This window comes from the organism of the source record quoted next, unplaced genomic scaffold, assembly GCF_019419815.1.
Source record: "Pyrus x bretschneideri cultivar Hongxiangsu unplaced genomic scaffold, Pyrus_bretschneideri_v1 Contig34, whole genome shotgun sequence".
Lineage (NCBI taxonomy): Eukaryota > Viridiplantae > Streptophyta > Magnoliopsida > Rosales > Rosaceae > Pyrus > Pyrus x bretschneideri.
In genome coordinates this window covers 1,903,197-1,927,732 of record NW_025999657.1, presented here as the reverse complement: position 1 = coordinate 1,927,732, position 24,536 = coordinate 1,903,197, and the positions used below count along the sequence as shown (strand labels likewise).

Here is a 24,536-nt window from a genome sequence, read left to right as displayed (position 1 = left end):
GCTATCATCCGCAAATAGAAAATGATGAACACTTGGGGCCTCGTTACATACCTGAACCACTTGGATTTAGCCTTGTGCTTCCCACGAATCAAATAAAGCCGATAAACCCTCCGCACATAAAACAAATAAGAACGGTGACAATGTATCGCCTTGACAAATTCTCCGTTTTGGATATACTAGCCCCACATGCTCCCTATTCAGTTTGAACGAGTAAGACATCGTAGAAACACACATCATTATCCAGTGCATCCATTCCTCCGCAAATCCTAGCCTTTTCATAATTTGGTCAAAGAAGTTCCATTCAATACGATCATAAGCCTTACTGATCTCCAACTTCACTGCCATCACCTGATTCCACCCATTATTCTTCCTATGCATATAATGTGCAATCTCTGAAGCTACCAAACAATTATTAGAAATTAACCTTCTAGGTATAAACGCACTTTGCGAGGGTGAAATAATTTCCGGGAGAACGACTTTCAATTGGTTAGTAAGAACCTTGGAGCAAATCTTATAAATCACATTACAAAGACTTATCGGCTGAAGTTGAGTTATTGTTGTGGGATCAAGTTTCTTTGGAATCAAAGTGACATGGGTATAATTGATTTTCGTAAGCATATGACCAGATGAAAGAAGATGCCTTACCTCATCACACACATCTTGGCCGACAGTCTCCTAATGCTTTTGATAGAAACTCGGTGACATACCGTCACGTCCTGGAGCTTTTGTCGAATGCATTTGAAACACTGCATCTTTAATTTCATCATTCGAAACCTACCGTATAAGCTCTTATTTCATCTTTGCCGAAATTTTGGGAGTCATTACCAGCATAATTTTCGACACATCCGTTGCACCCTAAGAGTCAAATAACTTCGAAAAATAATCTACAATCACCACTTCCATACCCCTTTTGTCTTCATGCCACACCTTGACCTCATCAAATAACCCTAGTAAAGCATTCCTTCATTGTCTTCCATTAGCCTTCTAGTGAAAATTTTTTGTATTTTGATCCCTAATCTTTAACCAATTTTCCTTTGACTTCTGCCTCCAGAACGCTTCTTCCTGTGCCAATAAGGATTGCAACCGAGTATTTAATTCATGCTGTTGTGCTATAGTGGTTTCAGTAAAAGGCCTTCCAAATAATGCATTCAACTTATCCTCCGTTTCTGAGATCTCCCTCGGAATTGAACGCTTTGTTGTTTTTGCCCAATTAGCCAATTGTATTCGTGTTGCCTTAATCTTCTTCGTAACTCTAAACATTGGTGAGTCATGAAACTTTGTCGCCCACCCTTGTTGTATTGCAGCTCCACAACCCTTTTCCACCGACCACCCTTCCTCATACTTGAAGGTTTTCTTGAATCTAACTTGGTTCTTTGGTATCCATTCTAACAGTATAGGTATATGGTTTGAAGAGTTTGGTTTCAAATGAGAAACTTGAAACCCAAAAAACACATCCATCCAATTCTATGTTGCTACAACTCTATCTAATCTTACTTCGATTCCCCCACACCTGGTAGTGACCCAAGTAAATTTATTTCCGACGAACCCCAAATCTTGTAATTGGCAGCTTGTAAGGGCATTCCGAAAACCTTCCATTGACATTCACTTCGTCTATCACTTCCTACCTGCTCTTCTGCACACAAAATCTCATTAAAGTCCCCCATACAACACCACGGCAGCTCTGAATTGTCATGCAGCCTTTGAAGTAAACTCCAAGTTTTGTGTTTATCCGTCTCTATCAGAAAACCATAAAAGAAAGTAAGTCTCCATTGATAATCATCTCCTATTCCTCCAACTTCCAAATCAATATGATTAGACGAATACGACCTTAGCAAAAGGTTAGCATTTGCTTTCCAAATAGCATATAAACCCTTGAACTTTCCCGAACTTGGAACTGTAAACACAAAATCAAATTTCAAATGTGATTTTAACCTCTCCATATGCTTCTTCGAGCTTTTTGTTTTGCATAGAAAAATCAACATGGAATCTTTAAAGAGAATAACTCTTTTAAGTGCTCGAATTGCCCAGAGGTTCCCAAGCCCCTGACAATTTCAGCTAATACAACGCATTGGACTCGGTGGGGCTGATCTTCGTCAGCCTCCACCGCTGTAGAACTCATTCAAATAGAAGCAACATGCTTCTTTGTGACCGGGAGCAGCCCCTTCTCTTCCTTCTCAAGCTGTTATCTTTTTTCCAACTCCGAAGGGGGGGATAAAACGTTCGATTTTTGACTGCCTAGTTTTGTTCCTGCGAGATATCCTTCCTCCTGATCGATAGCCATGTTCAGAGCCCATGCCAAAGATAAACGGATCCAAATTGAAAGGGTTGGAATCCATGGCCTGGGGAGATTCACCCCTGGCCTTCGCCTGCTCTCCAGTATCCCCGCTCGCCAAAGATAGAACTAAAGTCCCTACACCACCTCCGTGCGCCTCCTGACCGACTCCCTCATCTCCTATAGTTGATTCAATCTCGGACCTAAACAACATTAAGGGCTGCCTCATACCTGTCATTATCCCCTCCCTCCTATCATCCATAAGCTCCGGGTATTGTCTACCCTGTTCCCTCGGCATAAATGGTATCACAGCCATATTATTGACCTTGGTGTCCTGATCGTAGACTATTTCATTCAAATCAGGTATTGAGACATTGCCCCAGTGTCATCATCTTCTTCCTCATCTATTGGTTCATCCACCTCATTCGATGGCGGAGCCTTCGTTTCCTAGCCACCCTTTGCATCTAAACCGAATCGTCTCCCTGCGGGACGTCTATAATCCTTATCAAGCACATCTATTTGGAACCATCTACCATACGGTTTTGCCTTATCGTCTAATTGTTGTCCTTCGTAGCACTCACATTAGTCTTCAACATGGTCCATCATTCCACATAGGAAGCAAGTGAGTGGTAATTTCTCATACCTAGCATCAATTTGCATATGTGTGCCTTCGAATTGTATGTTCACAAACCTTCTTAACGGCCTCCTCACATCTAGTCACACCCACACTCTAAGAATACTACCATACTGTTCCTTCTTTCGACTTTGGTCCGTTAGGATTTATTCTCCTAGCAAGTTCCCCAAAAACTTCCCCATAGGCTGTGGGATAGTCCCTTAAATTGCACCCAAAATTCCTGAAAGCAAAGTAGGATCCTAGATGGGTAAGCCAGATTATCAGCCTCGCCAAGCACCAATAGATATTGCTTATTATATAACCAAGGCCCTACTCGAAGAATGGTCTTACGTTCTTGCATGGAATTAAATCCAAATGCAAAACAATCCAAAAATTAGCCATGTCCTAAAAATTAGGTTTAATTACAATAAGTTTAATAGGTTTAATTACAAATTATACATGTCCTAAAAAAAATTAGGAATTATACATTCCATTGCAGTTTTTCATCATTTAGATTAAAAAATTAGCCCCTAAGTTAATTAATAGTTTTTATTAAAATTCTAAGCAAATTGTGGCTGGACATTCCACCCATTATATTATGCTCACTAAACCCAATCTCCAATGGCTGGCTAAATGGAAAATGGCCAATTTCTCTTCCTATTCTTTTATGATTCGGCTGTCTCGGCTCTTCCCTTCCAGATTCCAAGTTGGAATTGAACTCAGAGTTGTCATACATTGCAAAATTGGTCGACAAATTTTACAAGATGACAGAAAATGCAAAGAAAGCAGATAAAGTGGTGAGACATAAAACTCAATGCACGCCATTTATTAACACGTGAAGCTAAGGATAAGAAGTGTAGTATCACGTCGACAAAATCTCATCGAAAATCTAGAGAGTTGCTCTCGAGCCGACATGTTTCATTTGAAAACCATATTTGAGAAATGATTAAGATTCATAAGTGCCACGCACACTAAAAGCTTATTTTAAATATAGGCTCTAAAGATATATAATTTTGATGTACATGTATTTCCATTTTTTTGGGTAACAATATACATTCCAAATATACTGAAAAATAATACAATATTGAGAAGGCCAAAGTATAGCTCAGAATAACTGAATTAAAAAAAAATTTAGCTTTACAATATTCAAGGCTAAAATGACACGAGCTATATTTAGCTCCAATGGCGAAGATGACTCAAGTATTGTCAAAAGAAAGGAAGTCAGTTTACCTACAGCAGTTCCGAATATATATACCGAATATATATATATATTTTTTTTTTTGGGACAAGCAACAATAGATTGATATTTTATTAATCATCTCAAACAATACATAGGTGTCAATTGGGTATAAAACTCCAGTGATTAAGAAAATGGTCTGGAGGTGAATTTGCTCAAACAAGACAATATAGTAAACCCCTAAGCAGCTAGCACACGTATGTAAACTTCACAAACCATCCATGCAAAACTGTCATAAGACGATAGGTATAATAGACTTGTATCAGCAATTGTAAAAAGGTCACCATTGAATAACGAGGCCACATAAAGTCATCACGGAAGTGAGACCACATAAAGTCATCGTAGGTAAATGAGACCACATAACACATCGCTCAATGCGAAAACCATATCCAGCTATTGTTGCAGTGAGGCCACAACACTCGCTAGGCAAGACGACATAACTAACTAAGCAAAACTAAATTAAACTATGCTAAATCAAACTAAACCAGACTACTCCAAACAACTACAGACTACTCTGAGAGCGGAAAAACATGTCGATTAATTCGTGGAGGGATACGAAACTCATACAAAAGCCACCTGCAATGGCATAAAATGGGTCTGCACCCTCAACAATTCAAAACAAACGGCAATTCCGAATCAATTTCTACATTCAAAGGAGTATGTCTGTTAAACCAGAAATGCATAGAAGGAAAGATTAAAAAATTCAAATTCGGAAAGCAGAAACAGACAATACTCCTTTTTTGGTAATGAGAATGCATTTCATTTAACAACCCAATAAAGTATAAATACAAAAAACAAACTTTGTTTATAAAGGAGCTTAATCATATATTCAAGGACCGAAAAGGTGGAACTTTATTCATTCATATTATATCCTCACCAACTGAAGGTACACAATTCCCACAAATTCTTGGCAAACCAAAGCTAAGTGCACTGCTGCCTAACCAGCATCATACAATATTTAATACTTCTAATTATTTTAAACTTGTAATTAATTTAATGCCCTCCTAATCGAGCTGAATGTCTGACGGATATGCAGCCCCAGCCTCCCAATCAGCAGGGATGACTTTGGTTGCCTGCATCCAGTCCACCTCTGCAGTTGCCCTGCCACTCACTATTTGGAACCTCAAGGAAAGGGCACCAGTTGGTGGGTTTTGGAGGTCCCACACTGCTCCATATACTCTCCTCATTGGCCTCCATTGCTGGCGATCCTCCTGCCCCAACAAAGGAAAAACTTGTTCGTCATCACGTGTGTAATGTTACACAAATCACATTCACGAAATAATTTTACTTTCAGACAGTTTGTCAAAAGAACGTCGCTATTCATTTTTGAATCACGTTGTATATCATATATTCCTCATTCGTACTAATAATAGAGGTGCGAATGATCAATCACTTGAATTAGCGAGTCTCACCTGTTTTAGAGATGGGATTTACAATATGACGTGTAAATACAGTTGAAATAGTGTATGCATATGTGCTATATTAACACCATGGTAATTTGCATTTCAAATATTGAGTTGGCCTTGAATTTTTACCTGCCAAACCTCAACTGCTGTGATGTCATATATCCCAGGTACATACAGAATGACTAAGGCAAAGTAAAATGGATATTTACTGCCTTCATGGACTTTGAACACAACAAGTCCGTGACCAGAGAACCTGCAAGCGACCCTTCTGTATTCGATTTCAACGACACCGGAAGCAAATAAAACTTCAGATGAATCTGGACCGTTTGCCAACTTTGCATAAGATCTTGGGCTGAAGATGAAGTCAGTTCTGTCGCCTTCGCCGTGGTCTGTCACCACCGTAGTTACCCCATCACTGTTGCAATGCTGAGGGATCTTGCACCTCACCTGATAAAGCCACACTCAAAATTAACTACTATACTTAACAAAGCAAGTTAATTATACTTTAATGAAGGCAGCAGGCGTGATTAATTGTTTATTCTTAGTGCTAATCAGCATGATTATCACTTGTTCACATACTAAATTATTGAAATTTTTTGAGGAAGTCGATGTACCTGGTAGCATGCACCACAGCCAGTTCCATTCCTGTACAGCCTAGAAACTGCGGATACTTGACCGTCGTTGACCTTTCTTCCATATTCTCCATACCCACAAGCTCCAGCTGCAACAGTATACCGTCGTGAATATATACCATAATGCAAAAATACTATAGTGCATGCATGCAAATGTTCTGTTGTTAGGCTATCAAACAAATTAACCAACGTGGACATGTTGATGGACAGTGAATCTAAATCATTAATCATGTTGAAGTTATTTAGAATATGAGTGTGAGTACGCTCACATTCTAGCAACGTCAACATGCTTCTGTTAATACAAGTCTGGTAAGAGAACATTATCCTACTGTATACGTTCAATATATTTCTATTTCATGATAAGCTGACATGTTATTTTATCACACCATCAATCAAAATCATATGCTCAAACACGATTCTACTCGATTAATGCTCTAGCAACATAACTACGATACATACACACATATAGATATAATATATATAGTGAGTAGGCTATACATACTTGGGTTCCCATAGCAATCTGGGCTACCATAATAGGTTGCCCTAGAGGATACATATGTGTATTGGGAGGTACATAGAGCAGGCAAGAGTACCATGATACAAAGAAACCAAGTTATGTGCTTAAGGAAAAACTCCATGTTTCTGTATGAAACAGTTTTTCCTAAACAGTGCAAGTAAGTTAATTACGAAAAGTAAGACGATAATCAGATAGATTAAGCAAATGAGTTTAGGAGGGTTGTGAGAGCAAAGGTATCGTACTACCAATATTTATAGTCGAGGCAGGGGGAGGGTGCATGCTGAGTTGGTACATACCTTTTTCTTCCACTTTGGAACTACAGCGTGCAAAAGAAATAAGAGAGCTCTGGAGTTTTGGATTAGATTGATAACGTGTACTTGAACGTGGGAGTTGGGACCTTCGATATTGATCTTTTTTGGTGGCTGGGACTGACACCAGTCTCATTCTACAGGAGATATTTTCTCTTACAATTAAGATATAGTTTTAATTGTGACACATGCTTAATAAATGGTGTTGCATGTTCTAAAGTGAACCACTAGTCTAATACACATTTGCCATGTAGTAAATTAGTAACAAGAGTATCTCTTGTCCAACAGTCTCATTCTGAAAAGGAGACTTGCCTCCTTTTCAGAGTGAGACATCTGCCTAATGTAATAAGCCTCGTCTTATCATTATTAAGTTCATCAAACATGAAATACGACCAATTTAAATAGTGTTGTCCTATCTAGTCAGCCTTGGTCTTAGCATAAAGGATGTATAAAAACATACTACTATGTGTTAGTGGAGGGAATATTATAGATTCACAGATAGCCTAGCTGAACTTTTTCTCTCGTTCCTTGAATCTGCAAGTTTAATTAAGGTGTTCTTAAACTATCATTACATTTGGGACCATTCTCCCTAGTTGTGTAGGTTGGCCGAAAACCAATAATTTTGCAACTTGTGTGCGAATTATTAGAAATTTAATAGTGTAATTGATCACCTCTATATGGTTGTAATTAATCGCGTAATGAGAGAGATAATTTACAATCATTGGTGGTGAGAGAAAAAAAACCAAAGCTTCCCAAGAGGGGAAGGATTGTTTCTAAATTTTGTAGCAGCAAATAACAAGTATGTTGTGATGACATAGTCTGAACTATGCTTAATTTTCAATACACAATCACCTCTATTTTGCTCATCCCTCGTTCCAACCCTTCTCTGTTCTCTAAGTTTTTTGTTTCCTCTAGCTTTATTTCTAGCGCCGATTTGGAGAACTTCAATGTGATACTTGCTCATTTATTTTTGGGAGAAGAATTCTCTCTCCTCCAAATTCCTCTCTTCTCCATTCCCCTCCTATTTAAATGGTCACAATTTAAGCCATGTCAACATCTTGTGTTGACTTCTTTATAGAGAAAGAAAAAGAGGGAAGTGAGAGAGGAGGGGGTTGGAGGGGAGGGGGTTGGAGGGGAGGGGATTTGGAGGGAGAGAATCTCACTCCTTATTTTTGGCCAACTTTGTCGACAACTAATCACTATTACGCAACTCTTTTTTGCTATTATGTGGAGTTGAATAATTGGGGATTGACTTTTCTCTACATCCTTCCTTTGTTCTATATGTTCTTCACGGCTAGATGTGATGCGTTCAATGGATGCGTGGCTTCAATTTGTGGTGATGGTTATGATTTAAGGTTATGGATTCATTTAGGGTTTTGGGCTATGCAGGGTCATGTGGTTTATGCTAGATTTTGGTATTTTGGATATATTTTTTTAGTTGTTTAGCTTAGTCTTTTCGAGTTATTGCTTTTGCAGTTATGTTGGAAACTGTGGTATCACTCTCCAAAGTATGCCACATGCAAATCACGTGACCTAAATTGATGGAAAATTGAATAAAATGGTTTTGAATCTTAAAATAGAAAAATTAACAATTTTTAATCAATTTAACGATTTATATTTTCAAAAAAAAAAGTTGAAAAACTTAATTTTCATTCGGATAATAACTCGAGTGGTCAATTTCAATTGGAAACTAGTACATGATCCAAGAGAATGTAATTGGCGTTTTGGGTCAAATACCGGGAGCTATGGGATACAAATACGTGGATTAATTGAAACCCACCAAAGCCATCATCATGTTTGGTTGTAACGCACTGCCGGCTGGCAGGTCTATCAGATTCAGACCGACTCTCCAGTGACCAATTGCGTGTCAAAGTTTAAGATTAGAGAAGGAGCACTTATATTTCCCATAGCAAATTGCGTTTAAGATTTTGACCCGTTTGGCCTCAACCAACCAATACAAGACAACTTTATTTGAAAATGTTGATGAAATGAAGAGAATCCATCTCCGCGTTGGAGTCGAGTGGCGAGAAGAATAGGGTTTCGAGTTTGATTTTTTCTGATTTGAAATTATGATATGGTAATAAGTTAATAACAAAAGGTGAGGAGAGGTGAGGCAATAGCATATGGGATTAGGTGATCCTTCATCCTTGCCATCCATTTGCCTTGTTCCAGGCACACCAGACACCGTTTCTGTGTGCTGTGTTTGTGAGCACTTTAACATGTGTAACGTGTTTAAAGTATGTAAAATGAGATTAGTTGTTAATCATTTCCTTCATTAACTTAAACCATTAATCGTAATTAAACATGCTACCTTCATACGTGCGATGCAGATGATTAAAGAAAGAGTATTTTTCTTCGTCGAAAATTTGGTTTTCATTTAATCAGAAATCGACCAACATCTTTAACAACACCAACACCGAGTGTACATAAAAATTAAAAAGCAAAACACTTGCCTCATGTTTTTCAACTGGTTCTACACATGCTTCTTTGTGCTCGATACAATTTAAGCTATGTATTATGCATTCCTTTGCCGCACTGAAAAATGTGTTACCACTTGGAAGCTGGATGCTCAGATTTTCCCGTGCATGGTGCGACTCTTGCCCGAGCATTCTCGAAGACAATCACCGCATAAACTTCAATCTGAAAAAGTTGATCTGAAATCACAAGTTTAAATGCACAACACACAATGAGACATACAATCGTCAACACAAATTTAGAACATGTAAACTTACCTGCATGAACAGAGTTCATTGACATCAACTAGTCTTTGATTAAAGTATTTAGCATTTGCTGCATGGATATGGGCAATTTGTGCTGTTTTGACAACAGCTACTTTTAAATTAGCACCTTAGACAAAAGCATAGTCTCTGACCTAAGCTCGTTGATCCAGAATTTTTAACACAATTACGTAACAATGGGCAAGACAAAATTCACGAACCCACTAATAACAGATTTGTACCTCAATTACAATGACGCAAACTTTCTAAACACGTATTAACTAATTTGTTCACAATGATTACATCATGGCTCCAGAAGGGAGTTCCAACTCAAAGAAAGTGACTTTCACAATAAATTGGGCTAAAAATGGACATTACTTGCATAAATGGGGCAGCCACTGAGAGCAAATAATGGAAAAGAAACTGTAGATACAATCCACTAAAATATGTGTACGCGTACGGTTCATATCCCCAGATCTTCTACTTCCGAACATCTCTCTCTTACACTTGTAAATTGGGTTCAAGGGGAAAGGGCAAAAAGGTGATGCTGTCAGAGATGAAACCAAAATTACAAGCAATGAAAGATACTGTCCACAAAATCCTCACATCAGTCATCTTCACTCCCAAATTTACCAATAAACAAACAAAAAAAGGCAAATATAAACTGTAAAGCAAGCGTCAACCCACAACTTTAGCCAGCACCTCTGCCAAGTGTCTCCTTACTGAATCTTACGGAGAAATAGTGGTAAAGGTGGTATGGATATGAAAAGAACAAGCAATTACTTTGCAATTCCAGAACCAACTTGTCCTCAGACTAGAACAACGGAGTGATTGTGAATTGAAACCGGGAGAGAATGTGAGTAGTGAAATTTTGAGAAGGCATAGAAATGATACCAGAGAGAGAAATTTCCTAGTCAACAAAAAGTATCGATCCAAAAACCCAGTTACTCTTCCATACTACGATTTTCAGATTATTATGGCCATCGCACCATAACATATGAGGCGGTTCCATCTTAGCTAAAAAGAGAACTAAAATGCCGATATTGTGGTACGATGTTATATGGTATCATCCAAGAACATGGAGTTTTCCAACCTCACCAGGGGTTGGTGTGGCTGAGGGAAAGGGGAGTACTTTATCAAATAACCAGAACTTAAAATGTAAAAAGTCTACTAATCATAAGCATCGTTAATAAGTCCAGAAAGCTTAGGACAATTGCTGACTACAGTACAATGGAACTTTGAGATTCATACTCCAACATTAGCATATGGTAAATAAATTTCAATGTAATGAAAAAACAGAAATGAATCATCCCATAACATACAATCTGACAGTAGCTTGTTATTGCCCTGTACCTTAGTATTCCTTCTGATAAGAATTCCAAGTCTTCCTATGGAATAAGTTGTGCTTTTTTAAGGTCTGAGACAACTCCCCTGTCTTCAGTACTCCTTTCATTGTACAATACCTGGAAATTAATTTGAAAATGGATGACATAAGTTTGTTATGAGTTAGACTAAAACGTATAAACTCATTCTATTTGAAATACCTTGTCAATGATGCCATATTCAACTGCCTCACTTGGACTAAAATATTTTGGACGCCTAATGTCTGCTTCAATTTGCTCAGTTGACTTTCCAACATGCTTTGCGAAGAGCTTAACCTAAAACATAAATCAGACAAAAAAAACACTGAGTTGATAGGTGACCTAATGCACTTCTTTTGTTGGTATGTAAGTCAATTTCTACCCTCAAATGCAAAGTTCTATACAATTTATCACTTCTATACTCACAAAACATACCACAATTAGTCATTTGTGTACTCACTTCAAGAATAACAATTTACAATAAGCTAACTTTAAAAGGAAAAAGGGGACTCCTCTCCATGTAGAAGATTGTGTTAGTTCTTTCTCTTTTGATCTATAGATTTGTTCCATCCCTCCATGTCAATTTCTACTCTCAGGGGTGTGCAGTGTCTAACACTGGAATGGACATGACTTGCGTAGGACATGAAACAATACGTATTTTGGAATGTCCTTTGATTTTATTGACCATTTGCTTCTGGATACAGCTGGGACACGGTTAGGATACAGTTATCAGTTTGTAATTATTTGAAGACTACATGGGTCAAATCTTAGTTTTGAAAACTGTAGTGTCAAATTATAGTATTAAAAAGATATGTTAAAGACCCAACCATCTCCCTATTCTCTCTCTGTATGAAAACCAAACAGGGACCTAGCGTTTTTTACTTTGTTGTGGAACTAGAGGAGAAAGCCTGAGAAAGCTCCTAGAACTGAATGAGATGAGGAGACTAGAAGAGTGTACTGTAACTGACTCTATTCACCTTCTTTCTTAGATTTGCTGCACCAGCACCTTCTATCTATATTATTTTGTGTCATTTATTATATTTAAGCTATATTATTGTTAATTTATGATTATTGTTATTTAAGAGTTTATTACTGTCCTTGCCGTATCCATATCCAAATTTTTGGAAATTATCCCTGTCGTATCCCGGAACCCATAGATGAGGACTGTGAAGTAGAAGCTGGAGTTAATTAAGTCTTTCTTTTTTCCTCTTTTCGTTTAAATTCCCATAAATTATTACACCTGAGCTATTTTTTGAACTTGTACACAGAGTAAACTAATTCCTTGTTTAATATAAAATTCCAAAAATCAATACACATCCAAGATAGAAAACATATCACACCTGCTACAGAAAAGAGAAAATGGAAGAATAGAAATGAACTGAGCTAAAGGAAAATCTCTACCATTCTTTGAAAATTATGAGAAATCATAAACATCTAACCAGCAATTAAACTAGTCAATGAGAACAGAGTGAAGAATGGGAAGAAATATGTTTGTGACCAATAATCTTACCAACTCGTCTTTAACATTCCTCACTTCCCTTCTTGCGAGTTCAATATCTGTTGCTTGGCCTTGAAACCTTGCAATCGGCTACAGAGAGATAAAGAAAGAAGAGAAAAGTTCAGGGAAGAATTTAATACATGTATAAGTTCCACTGAACCAGATAAAAAGTACAAATCCCAGCCTTCACAGTAAAAATCAGGAAACACATTAGATAATACACTGTCATGAAACTCAACAAATTAGTGATAAAGATCAAACCTGCTTCATCATGATTGTTGATGAGGGTAAAGCAGAACGGTTTCCCTTTGCACCAGCAGCTAAAAGTAAGGCAGCTTCTCCCCAAGCATTACCGACACAAAGAGTAAATATAGGTGGCTTGACATACCTGCAGTGAATAGAAATTAAGTTTAACCATTAGGGCAAAAATTCAGATCATATTTAATTTTCAGTGAATACAAACTAGAACTGATCAACACGATAATATAATCAAAATGCATGAAATAACAGAAGAACGTAAGATGGATAACCTCATGACATCATATATTGCAAAAGCCTCTGTTTCATAACCCAACTTCTCACCGCCCTGAAGAATACAAGATAAGAGTCATATAAAATGAACATCTTTATATGGAATAAAAGAAGAAAAACAAACAAGGTGCCATTTTTGAAAATCTTCATTGTTCACAGTAAATGCACCCTTATTTCGGTCAAAGTAGAAAGCGAAAGAAAAAAGGATTACAACTCAAGTAGCAAGTTATCTATCCTAAGACAACTACTGTCAAATTGATTAAACAGCATGGCTACCGCAAAAGAACTTGAATTATAATTACAGTTACAACAGAGGAAGAAGTCACGCAAACGCAACCCAAAATTATAAAGGATAAGAGAAAATTGAAAGTGTAGTTACAAGTTACACATTATTTAACTACAGTCTTCTTTCTAAAGAAGATTATCGGATGATAATACTGCTGCTACCAATGAAGACATTACCATACAATCTCACAAACACCATAGTTGCACCACAAACCTTCTCCTTTGCAACCACCATAAGTTGGCATCGCCTATGATCGTATCAGAACTACCATTTTAATATATTGGAAATTTGAAAAAATCCCATTAATGCTACTACAACTAAATCTAGCACCAACACCAAACATCTAAGCAACTGCTGGCTTGAGATATATCAGTACTACTACCAAACTCCCACACAAGTTATTTTCCTGTATTTACCGATAAATACTCTCTAATTACTACCAACTGATGGACTGACCCATACCATATGAATAGGAGAAATACATGGACATCCCAACAAAAGTTACAACAGCATTGATGCTATTTTGTCATACGACCCTCCCCAGACCTACCTTTTTACAATCAACGAACATCGGACCAGTCATATTCCAATTATCTCCTAATATCAAGACTTAATATTTAAATTACGGGTGTGCATTATTAACTTTGGTTGTGCTTCAAAGATGCCAATGTGTGAAACAAGCAGGCAATAAAACTAAAGCTAGCGCAAAATAAATGAAGGGTCTCGACTGCTGACCTTGGTTGTTCCAGTGGAATTTATGTACAAGTAAATGGGCTTCGTGTCGTCTTCGTACTGAAGGTAGAGAAACTCGGCAAGTATCAACTCCGTCACCGAAGGAACAAGTGACATGCCCAAGTACACTATTCGATTTTTGTACAGATATGATGCCAGGTCCGGAGGCGGCTGCTCCCATGCACTTCCTCTTTGAAATGGAATAACCTAAACACACAAATTTCAATTCGATTCCAAAATTCAAACTTCACTCACCCAATAATCGAAACCAACATCACCCAAAATCTCAAATTCCATCCAGATAAATTTGGATTGAAACCTTTCTTCTAAATCGAAAGAATCAGTAAAATGAGAGTGAAGAGGTAATTGGGGGGAGTACCATGGTGACGACGCCACGTTTGGGTTTGGAGCCACGAAACGACGCCGGATTGAGGGAGGAAGGACGGAGCTTGTGGCCGGAGAAGTCGGAGGAGAGGCTGTTGCCCGCGAAGGGAGAGAGGAAGCTGGTGGAGAGGGAAGCCCTGGGAAGGGAGCGAGACGACGACGGATGGGGGTGGGTGGTGTTTAGGGCTCGGGGAATGGTTGGCGTTGCTAACATGCGCGTGTGGAGCGCGAAGCTGGAAGCTGTGGTGGCCACCTCCATTGATGGTTTTCGAGCGGTCGTTCGTTAACCGAATGGAAGAGGAAGATATCGAAACCAATATGGAGTGGGCTCGTTTGGTTTTTGGGTTCTAAAATGTTTAGCCATTGCATAGGAAATTCGAGCCCAATAATTTTTTGGCCTGCTTGGATTATTAGTCTCCGTCTTGATAAGGTGATTGAAAGATTGCCCCTGTGATGAAGTCTGTTACAGTTTAGGCCAATTGAAAATTTCGTCAACTCTCCGTTAATTATTAGCACATGAGCCACACATATTAGGTTAAAACAAAGCCTATTAATTGTTAGCACATGGGGCTACATGTGAGGCTAACTTTATCTTTTTAATCTCACATGCGAGCCTTTTTCTATTAGCAAATAATGGAGAGTTGATGAAATTTTAGTTTTGGGCCTAAATCTCAACAGACTTCACAACAAGGGCTTAAATCCCAATTTTTTATATTTACTCTAAAAAGTGATAAAATAAATTGATATTAAATTTACACTCGTCATCTACGAAATCAAAACCTAAGACCTTTTACTCACAAATAAAGAAGAAAAAAAATACCAAGTACGAGAAGCGGTAAAAGTCCAACTGTTTGGCTATAATAATCATGAAGATATCAATCACCAAATTATAAATAACATTTGGCTACGGAGGCTCTTTATATGACGGTGTAACATAATCACTATGATATTTGACTCAAGTTTCATAGCCTTGATTTTAGACGTAAGCTTCATCTTGATGGCTATAATGTTGAAAGATAACTCAAATTCGATTCCTTCCTCACCGATTTAAATAAAATTAGATTTAAATAGCTCTAGTTTTCTCTAATTTATTTTTTTTTGACAGGAAAAGAGAAAATTGCAGTCAAATTTGTATGTGTGGTGAAAATCTAAAATAGTTTCTTTTTACAAAACCCTTGAAACTTGAACAAATATCCAAAAAAGACTTGATTGCATCGTCCAGTGATTTCCACACAACTATTTTCTCGCCTTGTACACCCTGACTTATTTATGGCAGTTGAATTGAGTACATCAAACGAGAATTCATTGACAAAAATAAGCAAGGACTTACAGAAGGAGAAAAGATGTGTGCAGAAATCTTTTCGCTTGGAAAATGCTTGCAAGGTTTCAAACAGTATAAAGAGGTATTTCACTTTCCACCAAACTTGTAATTAGATATGCTGGAAGGTTAAGAAAAGGAAAATGTACAAATTTCAGACCAAAAACAGTGTATTTTATTTTGGCCAAAGGAAAAAGTTAGCTAATACCTCCAAATCCAACAGAGAAGGGCTAGAAATTACCCTTTGTATAATATTTTCCAGTGTTGGTCCTATCTCAATACAAGCTAACAACCCTTCAAGTCCCTCCATCTTAGGTACAGTAGACCGGCTCGGTAGTGAGTGTAAGCTGCTGCCACAACCAAAATATGGAAAAGCTGGTGGCTGTGGCCAGCAATATCAAACTTCCCCGGTCTCCACCGCTCTGGTACCCTTGTAGCATAAATCAATGCCCCTAGTCCATAAAGAACCCCCATTAACACCTCATACCCGGTAGTCTGGATGGCCTCTGGCTGATTCCTGAACACTATGAGCTTATGAACTAAAGGCACGACACCTGACACACCCATCACAAAGAAGAGAGAAGCACGATAGACACGAAACTTGGGTCCTTGAAAAAATGGGAGGAGGGAGAAAATAATGGTGGTGATACCTAGCACTGTTATGAAACTTAAGTAGAGGTTACGAAAGAAGGGGTTGCACATGAAGGAGTAGTAGACAGGAGGGTAAAATGAGGTTGTGATGAGTGCAGCGATGCCTGCATAATCACATCTGAGCACTATATAGGAAAGGCGCGCCGAATGGCAAGCAAGGAGATGGCATGTACTGCTGGCTAGCAAGCAGAACATGGCTCCACCTAGGAATGCAAAGAAGGGCCACCTTGTTATGGATCGATTCATAAGGGGGGCCACCATGTTCATCACGTCATCTGTTACTCCATGCTGCAATTATTGAACAAATAGCAAACATAAGGCTGGGAAACATGAAAACAAAAGGATTTCCAACTAAAAATTATTTTATCGTAGGGTATGTAGACCGAATTTTATTGAAAAGATTTCAAAGAAAAAATATGTATACCAGATAACTCGGTAAAAATTTCATGCATATAAAGGGAAGGAAAAGCGTGCAATAGCATTTGAAAACCTCGAAAAGACATCTTTGCATCAGAGTTGCATTTTTTAATCAAAGAGCAGGATAATACCAGAACAGAATTCTCTGTTTGATTGGTGTGGGAGAACCGGTCAGGCAAGCAATTGGCGAGAAGTTCCCTTATATTCCCTGAAACTGAGGAGAGAAAATCCATAGATGGAAAAGCTAGTGAAGGGAGGCAATTCAACAATTCTGGATGAATTTTGTGCAAATCGGCTCTTCTAATCATGTCAGACAAACGTTGCAGGGAAGACAGATCCATGAGGTCTGGAGCTTTTGTTGCTGTGTATATTGTTAGGAAAAGGAAAAGGAAGAACCCGATCAAATGCCTACAAAAAATGTGAAAAATGATTAAAAGCAACGGTCTTAAATTTCTCAGCAAACAATGTTATTTAAAATGAGACACGCAGCTTCAGAAAACAAAATAACCATTGGATTGTATACTGGTAATAAGTTTTAGGCACTAGAGTACTTACGTCCAGACATTAAGAGTCTCATTATGAATGGAGAAGATGCTTAGAAACACCTGCTTCAATGGCCATTCTGATCGGTAATAACCCAGAATGAACTCGTTGTCCCTTAAAAAACCAGGCAATGAATGGTATTCAATAAGCTGATACCTAACTTTCTTCCATAGTCTCTTTCCCTTCGCTTCCTTTAAACATGCTTCATTTACATCTTCACAGTCAAATTGATTATCTAATGATCTCGTTTCTGCAATGAAAGAAACATTGAGCAGCATTTTCATGCTAAACACATACAAGATTACAACTGAAGGTCTGACAAAAACAAAGTCCAACTGAAGGGAACATGCATAGTATGCACAAAATCTATAACCGTTTCACTCTTAGTTTTTAGTTTTTAGTTTTCACCTTTTTGGTAGGAATAGAGGAGAAATACAAAGGAGAAAAAACGGATGAACGAAAGTGGAGGAAGGGTGGTGGAAGGAAATGAAACAGATGTATAAGCAAAGTCTTCTAGTTTTTGTTTCCTACATTCTCTTTCATTTCTCGACCCCTCTCCATATACATTCCTTCTTGTCTCTATCAAACAGGTCCTAAGTAAATACAAGTGGGGTTCCCTTGATCACTGATATGCAGGCCATCCACATTCTTGCTTTCCTCCGGGGTACATATGGCCGGCCCTTCGGGTGTCCCGGCAACACAAACATTGTTTCAAAGGTCCACGGCATAATTTTTTCCAATGCAATAAAGTTACATTGTGTCTATTTTTCATTGATAAAGGGGTATTTCCAAGGGTTTGCCTTTGTGTTTGCTCTAATATTGACATGATTATCCAAACCATATTGTTGGCTTTACAAGCAAGCATGATCCTTTTAATTTTACATGAGATTATCCAAACCAAGATTTTTCTTGTGAAACTTAATGCCTTTTTCTCTTTTCTCCTCACCCATAACTACTAATTTTAAGATTAGCATTTCTAATCACAAGGATTATTCTAATCTTAAAGACATTACAAATTCTTTTGACATTTTCTCAGCACATTGATAGGATTCCCATGAAAATATACAAACAGAAAAACCAGGCCACAATTCAATCATTCATATGACATGACTAAAATCCACAGCCGATAATCAAAGCATTAATATTTGAGACGAAAATTTATTACCTGATAATGGAGAATCACCACCCATGATCAAGATTCACAACTCAAAAGAGTTTTCTTAATTTTGTTTGGTTTTGGCGTCGATGGAAACAGTGGATATTTTCTCGGGAAATGTTCTACTTTCCTGGGAAAGTTGTCCACGGAAAGAAAATTCCCCAAGAAAGTATAAAATTCTGACGTTGAAATAGTTTGGTGAGATAAGGCCCCTCACGGGTTTGTCTCGCCAAGTGGCCACCTGCTAAAACACAAGGGACTATTGGTATCTTCTAATTTAATTTGAGATGTAAAAATTCTACATCCTATTTTACAATTTTAAGAAAGTAATGATATTTACACCCATTTTTGTTTCAATTATATTTAGAACACGAATATGATTGTGTAAATCTAGTGTATTTAGGGATATTTTGGAATATTCTCCTTAGTAGATTTTATCCTATTAGGGTAAGGATTTAACATATCATACCACTACAAATAAAGGCACAATGGACTAATACAACACACACCTCATAATTAAATCTCTCTCTTCCCTCTCTTGCCGCCGGCCTCTCTCTCTCTCTAGTCCTAAATACAGTTCAGTCAAATAGGCTTAACACGTTATCAGCATGCTCTTGCTAGAAGCTGAGAAACTAAAGGATTGTAGGAGGATGCTTTCATCTACAAAATTCAAAGGTTTTTATTTGTTTTCTGCTAATCAGATGCGCTTAAAATAAATAAGATATTTGAAACGTTCACGAAGCATGAAAGCATTCTCCATGATGTATGAACCCCTTATATTTATATTTTCTTTCCGATAGATATATTGTATATGATTCATATATTTGTTAATACACACACACACACACACACGTTTCATGCATTATGCAATTATTATTTTTCTATGTGAAATTTGTGAGTCAAAGCATATAAATAAATTAGAAGCAATTTGGGGTTTTCACAAACCCTAGAAAAGTCAAAAAAAAAAAAAAAAAAAAAACAAAAAAAAATATGGGAATTATGCTGCATGGCTGTGGCTCGCCGCCATTGACACCATCGCTGACCACCACAGTTGGCTTGTAGCCCAGCAATGTGTAGCACGCCACCAGGACGACGTCGTCTCGACGTCGGGACCATGGCAGCAACCCTTTGGGCTTTGTTGCGCCTACACGGACGCGCCAAGCCTTTGGCTTGGTAGGGTTACATGAGCCTACAGCTCAGCCGAACTCTTAAGAAGGTCTGAAGCTCTTCTTGGACCCGTCTACGTGTCCCCAGCCCAACCTATCAGTAGCCTTATGCTACTGGGCTTGCCCCGTCCCTTGTTTTTGGCCCAAACCAGCAGCTTTTGCTGTTGGGCTCACCCAGACCACACGCCCCAGAGGCTTGCAACCCTCCCACGACCCGACCCCACATCACAGCCAGCCCACTTTTGGTTGGGCTGTGTTATTTTTTTTGACTTAATGCCAATTTTTGGCATCCTCACATTCTAAATCAACAACAACAAAGCCTTTTCCCACTAAGTAGGGTCAGTTATATGAATCCTAGAATCTCATTGCGCTTAGTTATGTGTCACGTCTTCCGTTAGATACAAGTACTCTAAGTCTTTTCTTAGAGTCTCTTCCAAAGTCATTGTAAGTCTTCCTTTACCCTTTAGGCCCTAAACCTCTATCCTTATTCGCATCTTCTAACCAGAGCGTCAGTAGGCCTTCGTTTCACATGTCTAAACCACCATAACTGATTTTCTCTCATCTTTCCTACAATTTCAGCTACTCCTACTTTACCTCGGATATTCTCATTCCTAATCTTATCATTTCTCGTGTGCCCACACATCCAACGAAGCGTTCTCATCTCCTCTACACCCATTTTATGTATGTGTTGATGCTTCACTACCCAACATTTCGTGCCATAAAGCATGGTCGGCCTATAAAATTTTTCCTTGAGCTTCAGTGGCATACGACGGTCACACAACACGCCGGATGCACTTTTCCACTTCATCCATCCAGCTTGTATTCTATGGTTGAGGTTTATATCCAGCTCTTTGTTCTTTTGCAAGATAGATCCTAGGTAGGGAAAGTGGTTGCTCTTTGGTATCTTTACCCCCAACTCATTTGAGCCTCCGTTTGCACTGAACTTGCACTCCATATACTATGTCCTTGACTGACTTAGGTGAAGACCTTTAGATTCCAACACTTCTCTCCAAGGGTTAAGCTTCGCATTTACTCCTTCATGAGTTTCATCTATCAACACTATATCGTCTACGAAAATCATACACCAAGGAATATCATCTTGAATATAACCCCACATTCTAAATCATGCCCAAATATTTTTTTGGGATACCTTGATTTACGCTAATTAATTCTAATTTAATTATCACTTGGTTTACTGCCAACCAAAGCTAATATGACCCGTTTGTCATTATTTTGCTTCCACGATCGACCTCATTTGGTCTCGATCTATTGAATTAATTAAAACTGACATGTAGTCCATTAATCTGATAATTAATCCAAAATTATTGACCTGGAGATCACTTTTGAACATTAACGATTCAATAATTTATTTTTCTACTTTGAACTGTTGACATCCTTTCATAGTCTCCAATCTCTCACACTTGAGTTCCCGAAGCAACTCAAATCCACTAAACTTAAATCAACATATTGCATTATGTGTTCTTGCAGGAACCTCTCATTTATGAACTAATTGTTCGTAAAACTAAATTGAACCTGTAGTTTCATATTTAGTGCCTTTGAAACCTGAAGTTTTCATTCAAAATTTACCAATGAAACTTGTAGCTTTCATGTTTAAATTAAACCAATACATGTATATAGAACCCGAATGTTCTATGATGTATGTTTATGGCTTTCCATATGACTAACCACATTTTATTGTACCCTCCGTTTTAGGGACAAGTCAAACTTGAACAAGCTCGATTTTACCGCTTTGGAAGTATCAAGAAGAAATTACCCAAAGTGGGTTTAAGACATGAAACTCTATCTTACTGCAAAAGGTATTAGAGCCACCATTGAGGAACCTACCGATGCCAATCCTGTCCATGAAGCTTAGAAAGCTACTGTAATGATCTTCATTCGAAGACATATCCATGATGCACTACAGACTGAGTACCTTTCCTGAGGAGGACCAACGCACCCTCTGGCTTGCTCTGGTCAATCGTTTCGATCACCAGAAAGACATTTTCTTGCATGAAGCAAAACACGACTGACAACATCTATACTTCCAAGACTATAAGTCTGTGAATGAATACAACTGTGAAAAAAATATACACCCAATTGTCCTATATATAAGGGTCAATTGCTTCCTAATGCTATAAGGGAAATACATACCCAAATAGCAAAAGGAAAATCAAAACAAGGAAGCACATTCCAACCAAAAGAAGGAAGCAAATTCCAAGCAAAAAGTGGCAAGTTTCAGCCAATCTGCACAAGCAAGACATTGTTTGTGATAATTCAACTTTCCTAAGGAGTTTTGATACAAGACCAATTGGAGAAGGAAGCTAAGTGGCCGAGGATCGTTGTGTCCAAATTTCATAATTTTCCCTAAGCCAAACGTTCTAGTTTTCAAAGTTATTCCCGCAGAAGTTGTTTTCCTATCAGAATTGCGCAGCTGTAGGAAAATACAAAGTTGAAGGCTTTCCCGATTTTTCCTAGTAGCATGCGATATATGCCTGAAAAGACAAGGGATAAGGCCACGTTTCCCATATTTTTACAGAATTTTCCAGAGGAGAAATCAATCTCAAACCTGGCGTGCAAATCAGATGACATGTTTCCCAAAACAAAACAAAGAAAAGGAAAAATACCTCTTTGATGTGGGGAAATCAAAAGGGGAAAGAAAAACTCCTTCCTCGTCATGGGAAATAAAAAAAAGGGGAAAGAAAGTTGTCCTCGTTGCCATGGAAATCAAAACAAGGAACAAAACATCTCCTTCCTTGTCGTGGGAAAAGAAAAGAGGAAACAAAAAGAATTCCTCCTTGCCTTGGGGAAGAAAGAAGGAGAGAAAAATGCACATCCTACTTACCCAAGGACAAGCATTAAGTCTTTCCAAAACCTTGAAGGAAATCACCAAAGCTTTCCAACACTTTGAAGGGAGTCACCCTCGTTACCAAACTTAAAGAGGATTCTTATCAAAGGAAGAAAAACTTTTTTGTTTTCCTACAACCACAAGGAAAAATTCAAAATGCGCCGAATATATTTTGTCAAAGATTATGGGAAATCAAATACACACAATTAGTATGTGCCGATTTATCCATTTTCAAAATTTCTTTCAAGATCAAGCCTCTACGGCCCTTGAAGAAACAAATTTCATTTCTTTCAAGATCACGCCTCAACAGCCCTTGAAGAAAATTTTCATTTCATTCAAGATCAAGCCTCAACAGGCCTTGAAGAAATGTTTCGTTCAAGAAATACACCTCAATGGCCCTTGACAAAATTCATCACCTTTATTCAAGACCAAGCCTCAATGGCCCTTGAAGAATTGTTTTGTTCGAGAAATACGCCTCAAGCCCCTTGATGAAATTCATCATTCCAATTCAAGAAATACACCTCTACGGCCCTTGAAGAAGCAATCTAATTCAAGATCAAGTCTCAACAACCCTTGAATTAGAACATTCACATGGCAAGACTTCAAAACACATTTCCTACATGTGACAAGCACATGCCTACAACGCGCCTTGAAGTGGGGGCATTTTTAGAAATGTAAATTTCATTGCATACAAAAAGTGCATCACAAAGGTCCACGTGGCATATGACTCATCACAAATGGACAAGTCATCAATGACATGTGGCACAAGTCAAGCAAAGGAAGTATAAAACTTCCCCAAAATTCGGCAATAAGGGAGAATTCCCCTTAAATTCGGCTAGGGAATCCAAATTGATCCTAAAACTGGAAAGAAAGCCAAAGCATCTTCATAAAACAAGTAAGAATTGAAGATTGCTCACAAAATAGGCTACAAGATCCTTAAATTCGGCCAAAGGAGTAAAGTGGCTCAAATTAAGACACAAAACATGCCTAAAATCATCCCAAAGGCAAGCTTTGAGAAGCCTATAAATACAAGGTCCTCCCACAAGCGTTGGAGTGGAAAAAACTCTACACAGAAGAACCTCTGCCAAACCTTTGAAGACTAATACGCTGCCAAAGTTCTCTTCGAAGAACATTCAACCAAAGCCGAAGCTTTCTCTTCACCAAAGCCGAAGCACTCCCTTGAAGAATCAACAAGCACTCGTGCCAATTCCTTCAAGACTTTGTTGCAAGCTTATAAATTTGTAGTAACGTTTGTTTCAAGATCAAGTCGCCAAGACCCTTGAAGCAACGAAATCCCGCATCAAACACTACCTTTGCTGCACCCTTAAGGTGAAGATCATCCACGAGTTGTTTTCAAGCTCAAAACTTGAAGCAATTGTTCAACCGTTTGTCCGAGATCAAGTCATTGCGACCCTTGGATCAACAATCATGCATCTACATCAAATTAGAAGACTGAATTAGAGGAAAGTTGTAAACATTGATTGTAACCTACAAATTCAAATCAATACAAATCTACTACTTGTACACGTGTTCTCGTTTCATTTATTATAGAATTTTCATGTTTACAACCTTATTTGTCAACCAAAAGAGAGTGAAAATACTATTTAGTTTTCTTCCACAACAAAAAAGTTAAGATAGTAACGTAATTTGACACCATAAAATTTTGCTGTTTTTTGTTTAAAACTCACATACAAGTGATTTAACATATCTAATTTAAAAAAAATAAAGAATAAATCTCTCTCCCTATCTCCCAACTCTTACGTTTTCTCTCACCCTCACCCTCTTCCTCTTTCCTTCAATTTTATTTAAAAAAAAAAAAAAAAAAAAAAATTAAACACACACTTTGTGGAATGTGTGTGGGCATATACTAGTTTTTATAAATTAAACACTTTTCAACTTGTATTTTCATAACAAAAATACTGCAGAAAATACAAATTTTGCCCATT

At 38.0% G+C, this 24,536-nt stretch overlaps 3 protein-coding genes across 6 annotated transcripts; all 3 read right to left on the bottom strand.

Annotated features, from left to right (window-relative positions):
- Positions 1 to 4,946: 4,946 nt before the first annotated feature.
- Positions 4,947 to 6,920, bottom strand: LOC103960312 (expansin-like B1). The gene is made up of 4 exons (XM_009372768.3): positions 6,663 to 6,920; positions 6,143 to 6,249; positions 5,658 to 5,975; positions 4,947 to 5,333 (listed from the first exon to the last, which is right to left on the bottom strand). Exons 1-4 carry the CDS (start codon positions 6,796 to 6,798, stop codon positions 5,127 to 5,129), a joined length of 768 nt encoding a protein of 255 aa, XP_009371043.2. The 5' UTR covers positions 6,799 to 6,920; the 3' UTR covers positions 4,947 to 5,126.
- Positions 6,921 to 9,339: 2,419 nt separating this feature from the next.
- LOC103960311 (ATP-dependent Clp protease proteolytic subunit-related protein 4, chloroplastic) lies at positions 9,340 to 14,768 on the bottom strand. 2 transcript variants are annotated; one of them, XM_009372765.3, is made up of 8 exons: positions 14,490 to 14,768; positions 14,114 to 14,317; positions 13,092 to 13,147; positions 12,823 to 12,949; positions 12,574 to 12,651; positions 11,247 to 11,360; positions 11,056 to 11,165; positions 9,340 to 9,639 (listed from the first exon to the last, which is right to left on the bottom strand). In XM_009372765.3, the coding sequence occupies exons 1-7, from the start codon at positions 14,751 to 14,753 to the stop codon at positions 11,091 to 11,093; spliced, it is 918 nt and encodes a 305-aa protein (XP_009371040.2). In that variant the 5' UTR covers positions 14,754 to 14,768; the 3' UTR covers positions 9,340 to 9,639; positions 11,056 to 11,090. The 2 variants fall into 2 exon arrangements, with proteins under 2 accessions (XP_009371040.2, XP_009371041.2); XM_009372766.3 differs by having other exon boundaries at positions 9,340 to 9,625.
- A 1,007-nt stretch (positions 14,769 to 15,775) lies between these two features.
- LOC103960310 (heptahelical transmembrane protein 4) lies at positions 15,776 to 18,759 on the bottom strand. 3 transcript variants are annotated; one of them, XM_048591517.1, is made up of 5 exons: positions 18,589 to 18,723; positions 17,436 to 17,708; positions 17,012 to 17,288; positions 16,054 to 16,751; positions 15,776 to 15,933 (listed from the first exon to the last, which is right to left on the bottom strand). In XM_048591517.1, exons 2-4 carry the CDS (start codon positions 17,705 to 17,707, stop codon positions 16,098 to 16,100), a joined length of 1,203 nt encoding a protein of 400 aa, XP_048447474.1. In that variant the 5' UTR covers position 17,708; positions 18,589 to 18,723; the 3' UTR covers positions 15,776 to 15,933; positions 16,054 to 16,097. The 3 variants fall into 3 exon arrangements, with proteins under 3 accessions (XP_048447474.1, XP_048447475.1, XP_048447473.1); XM_048591518.1 differs by having other exon boundaries at positions 15,776 to 16,751; positions 17,436 to 17,673; positions 18,589 to 18,759; XM_048591516.1 differs by having other exon boundaries at positions 15,776 to 16,751.
- Between the last annotated feature and the right edge of the window lie 5,777 nt (positions 18,760 to 24,536).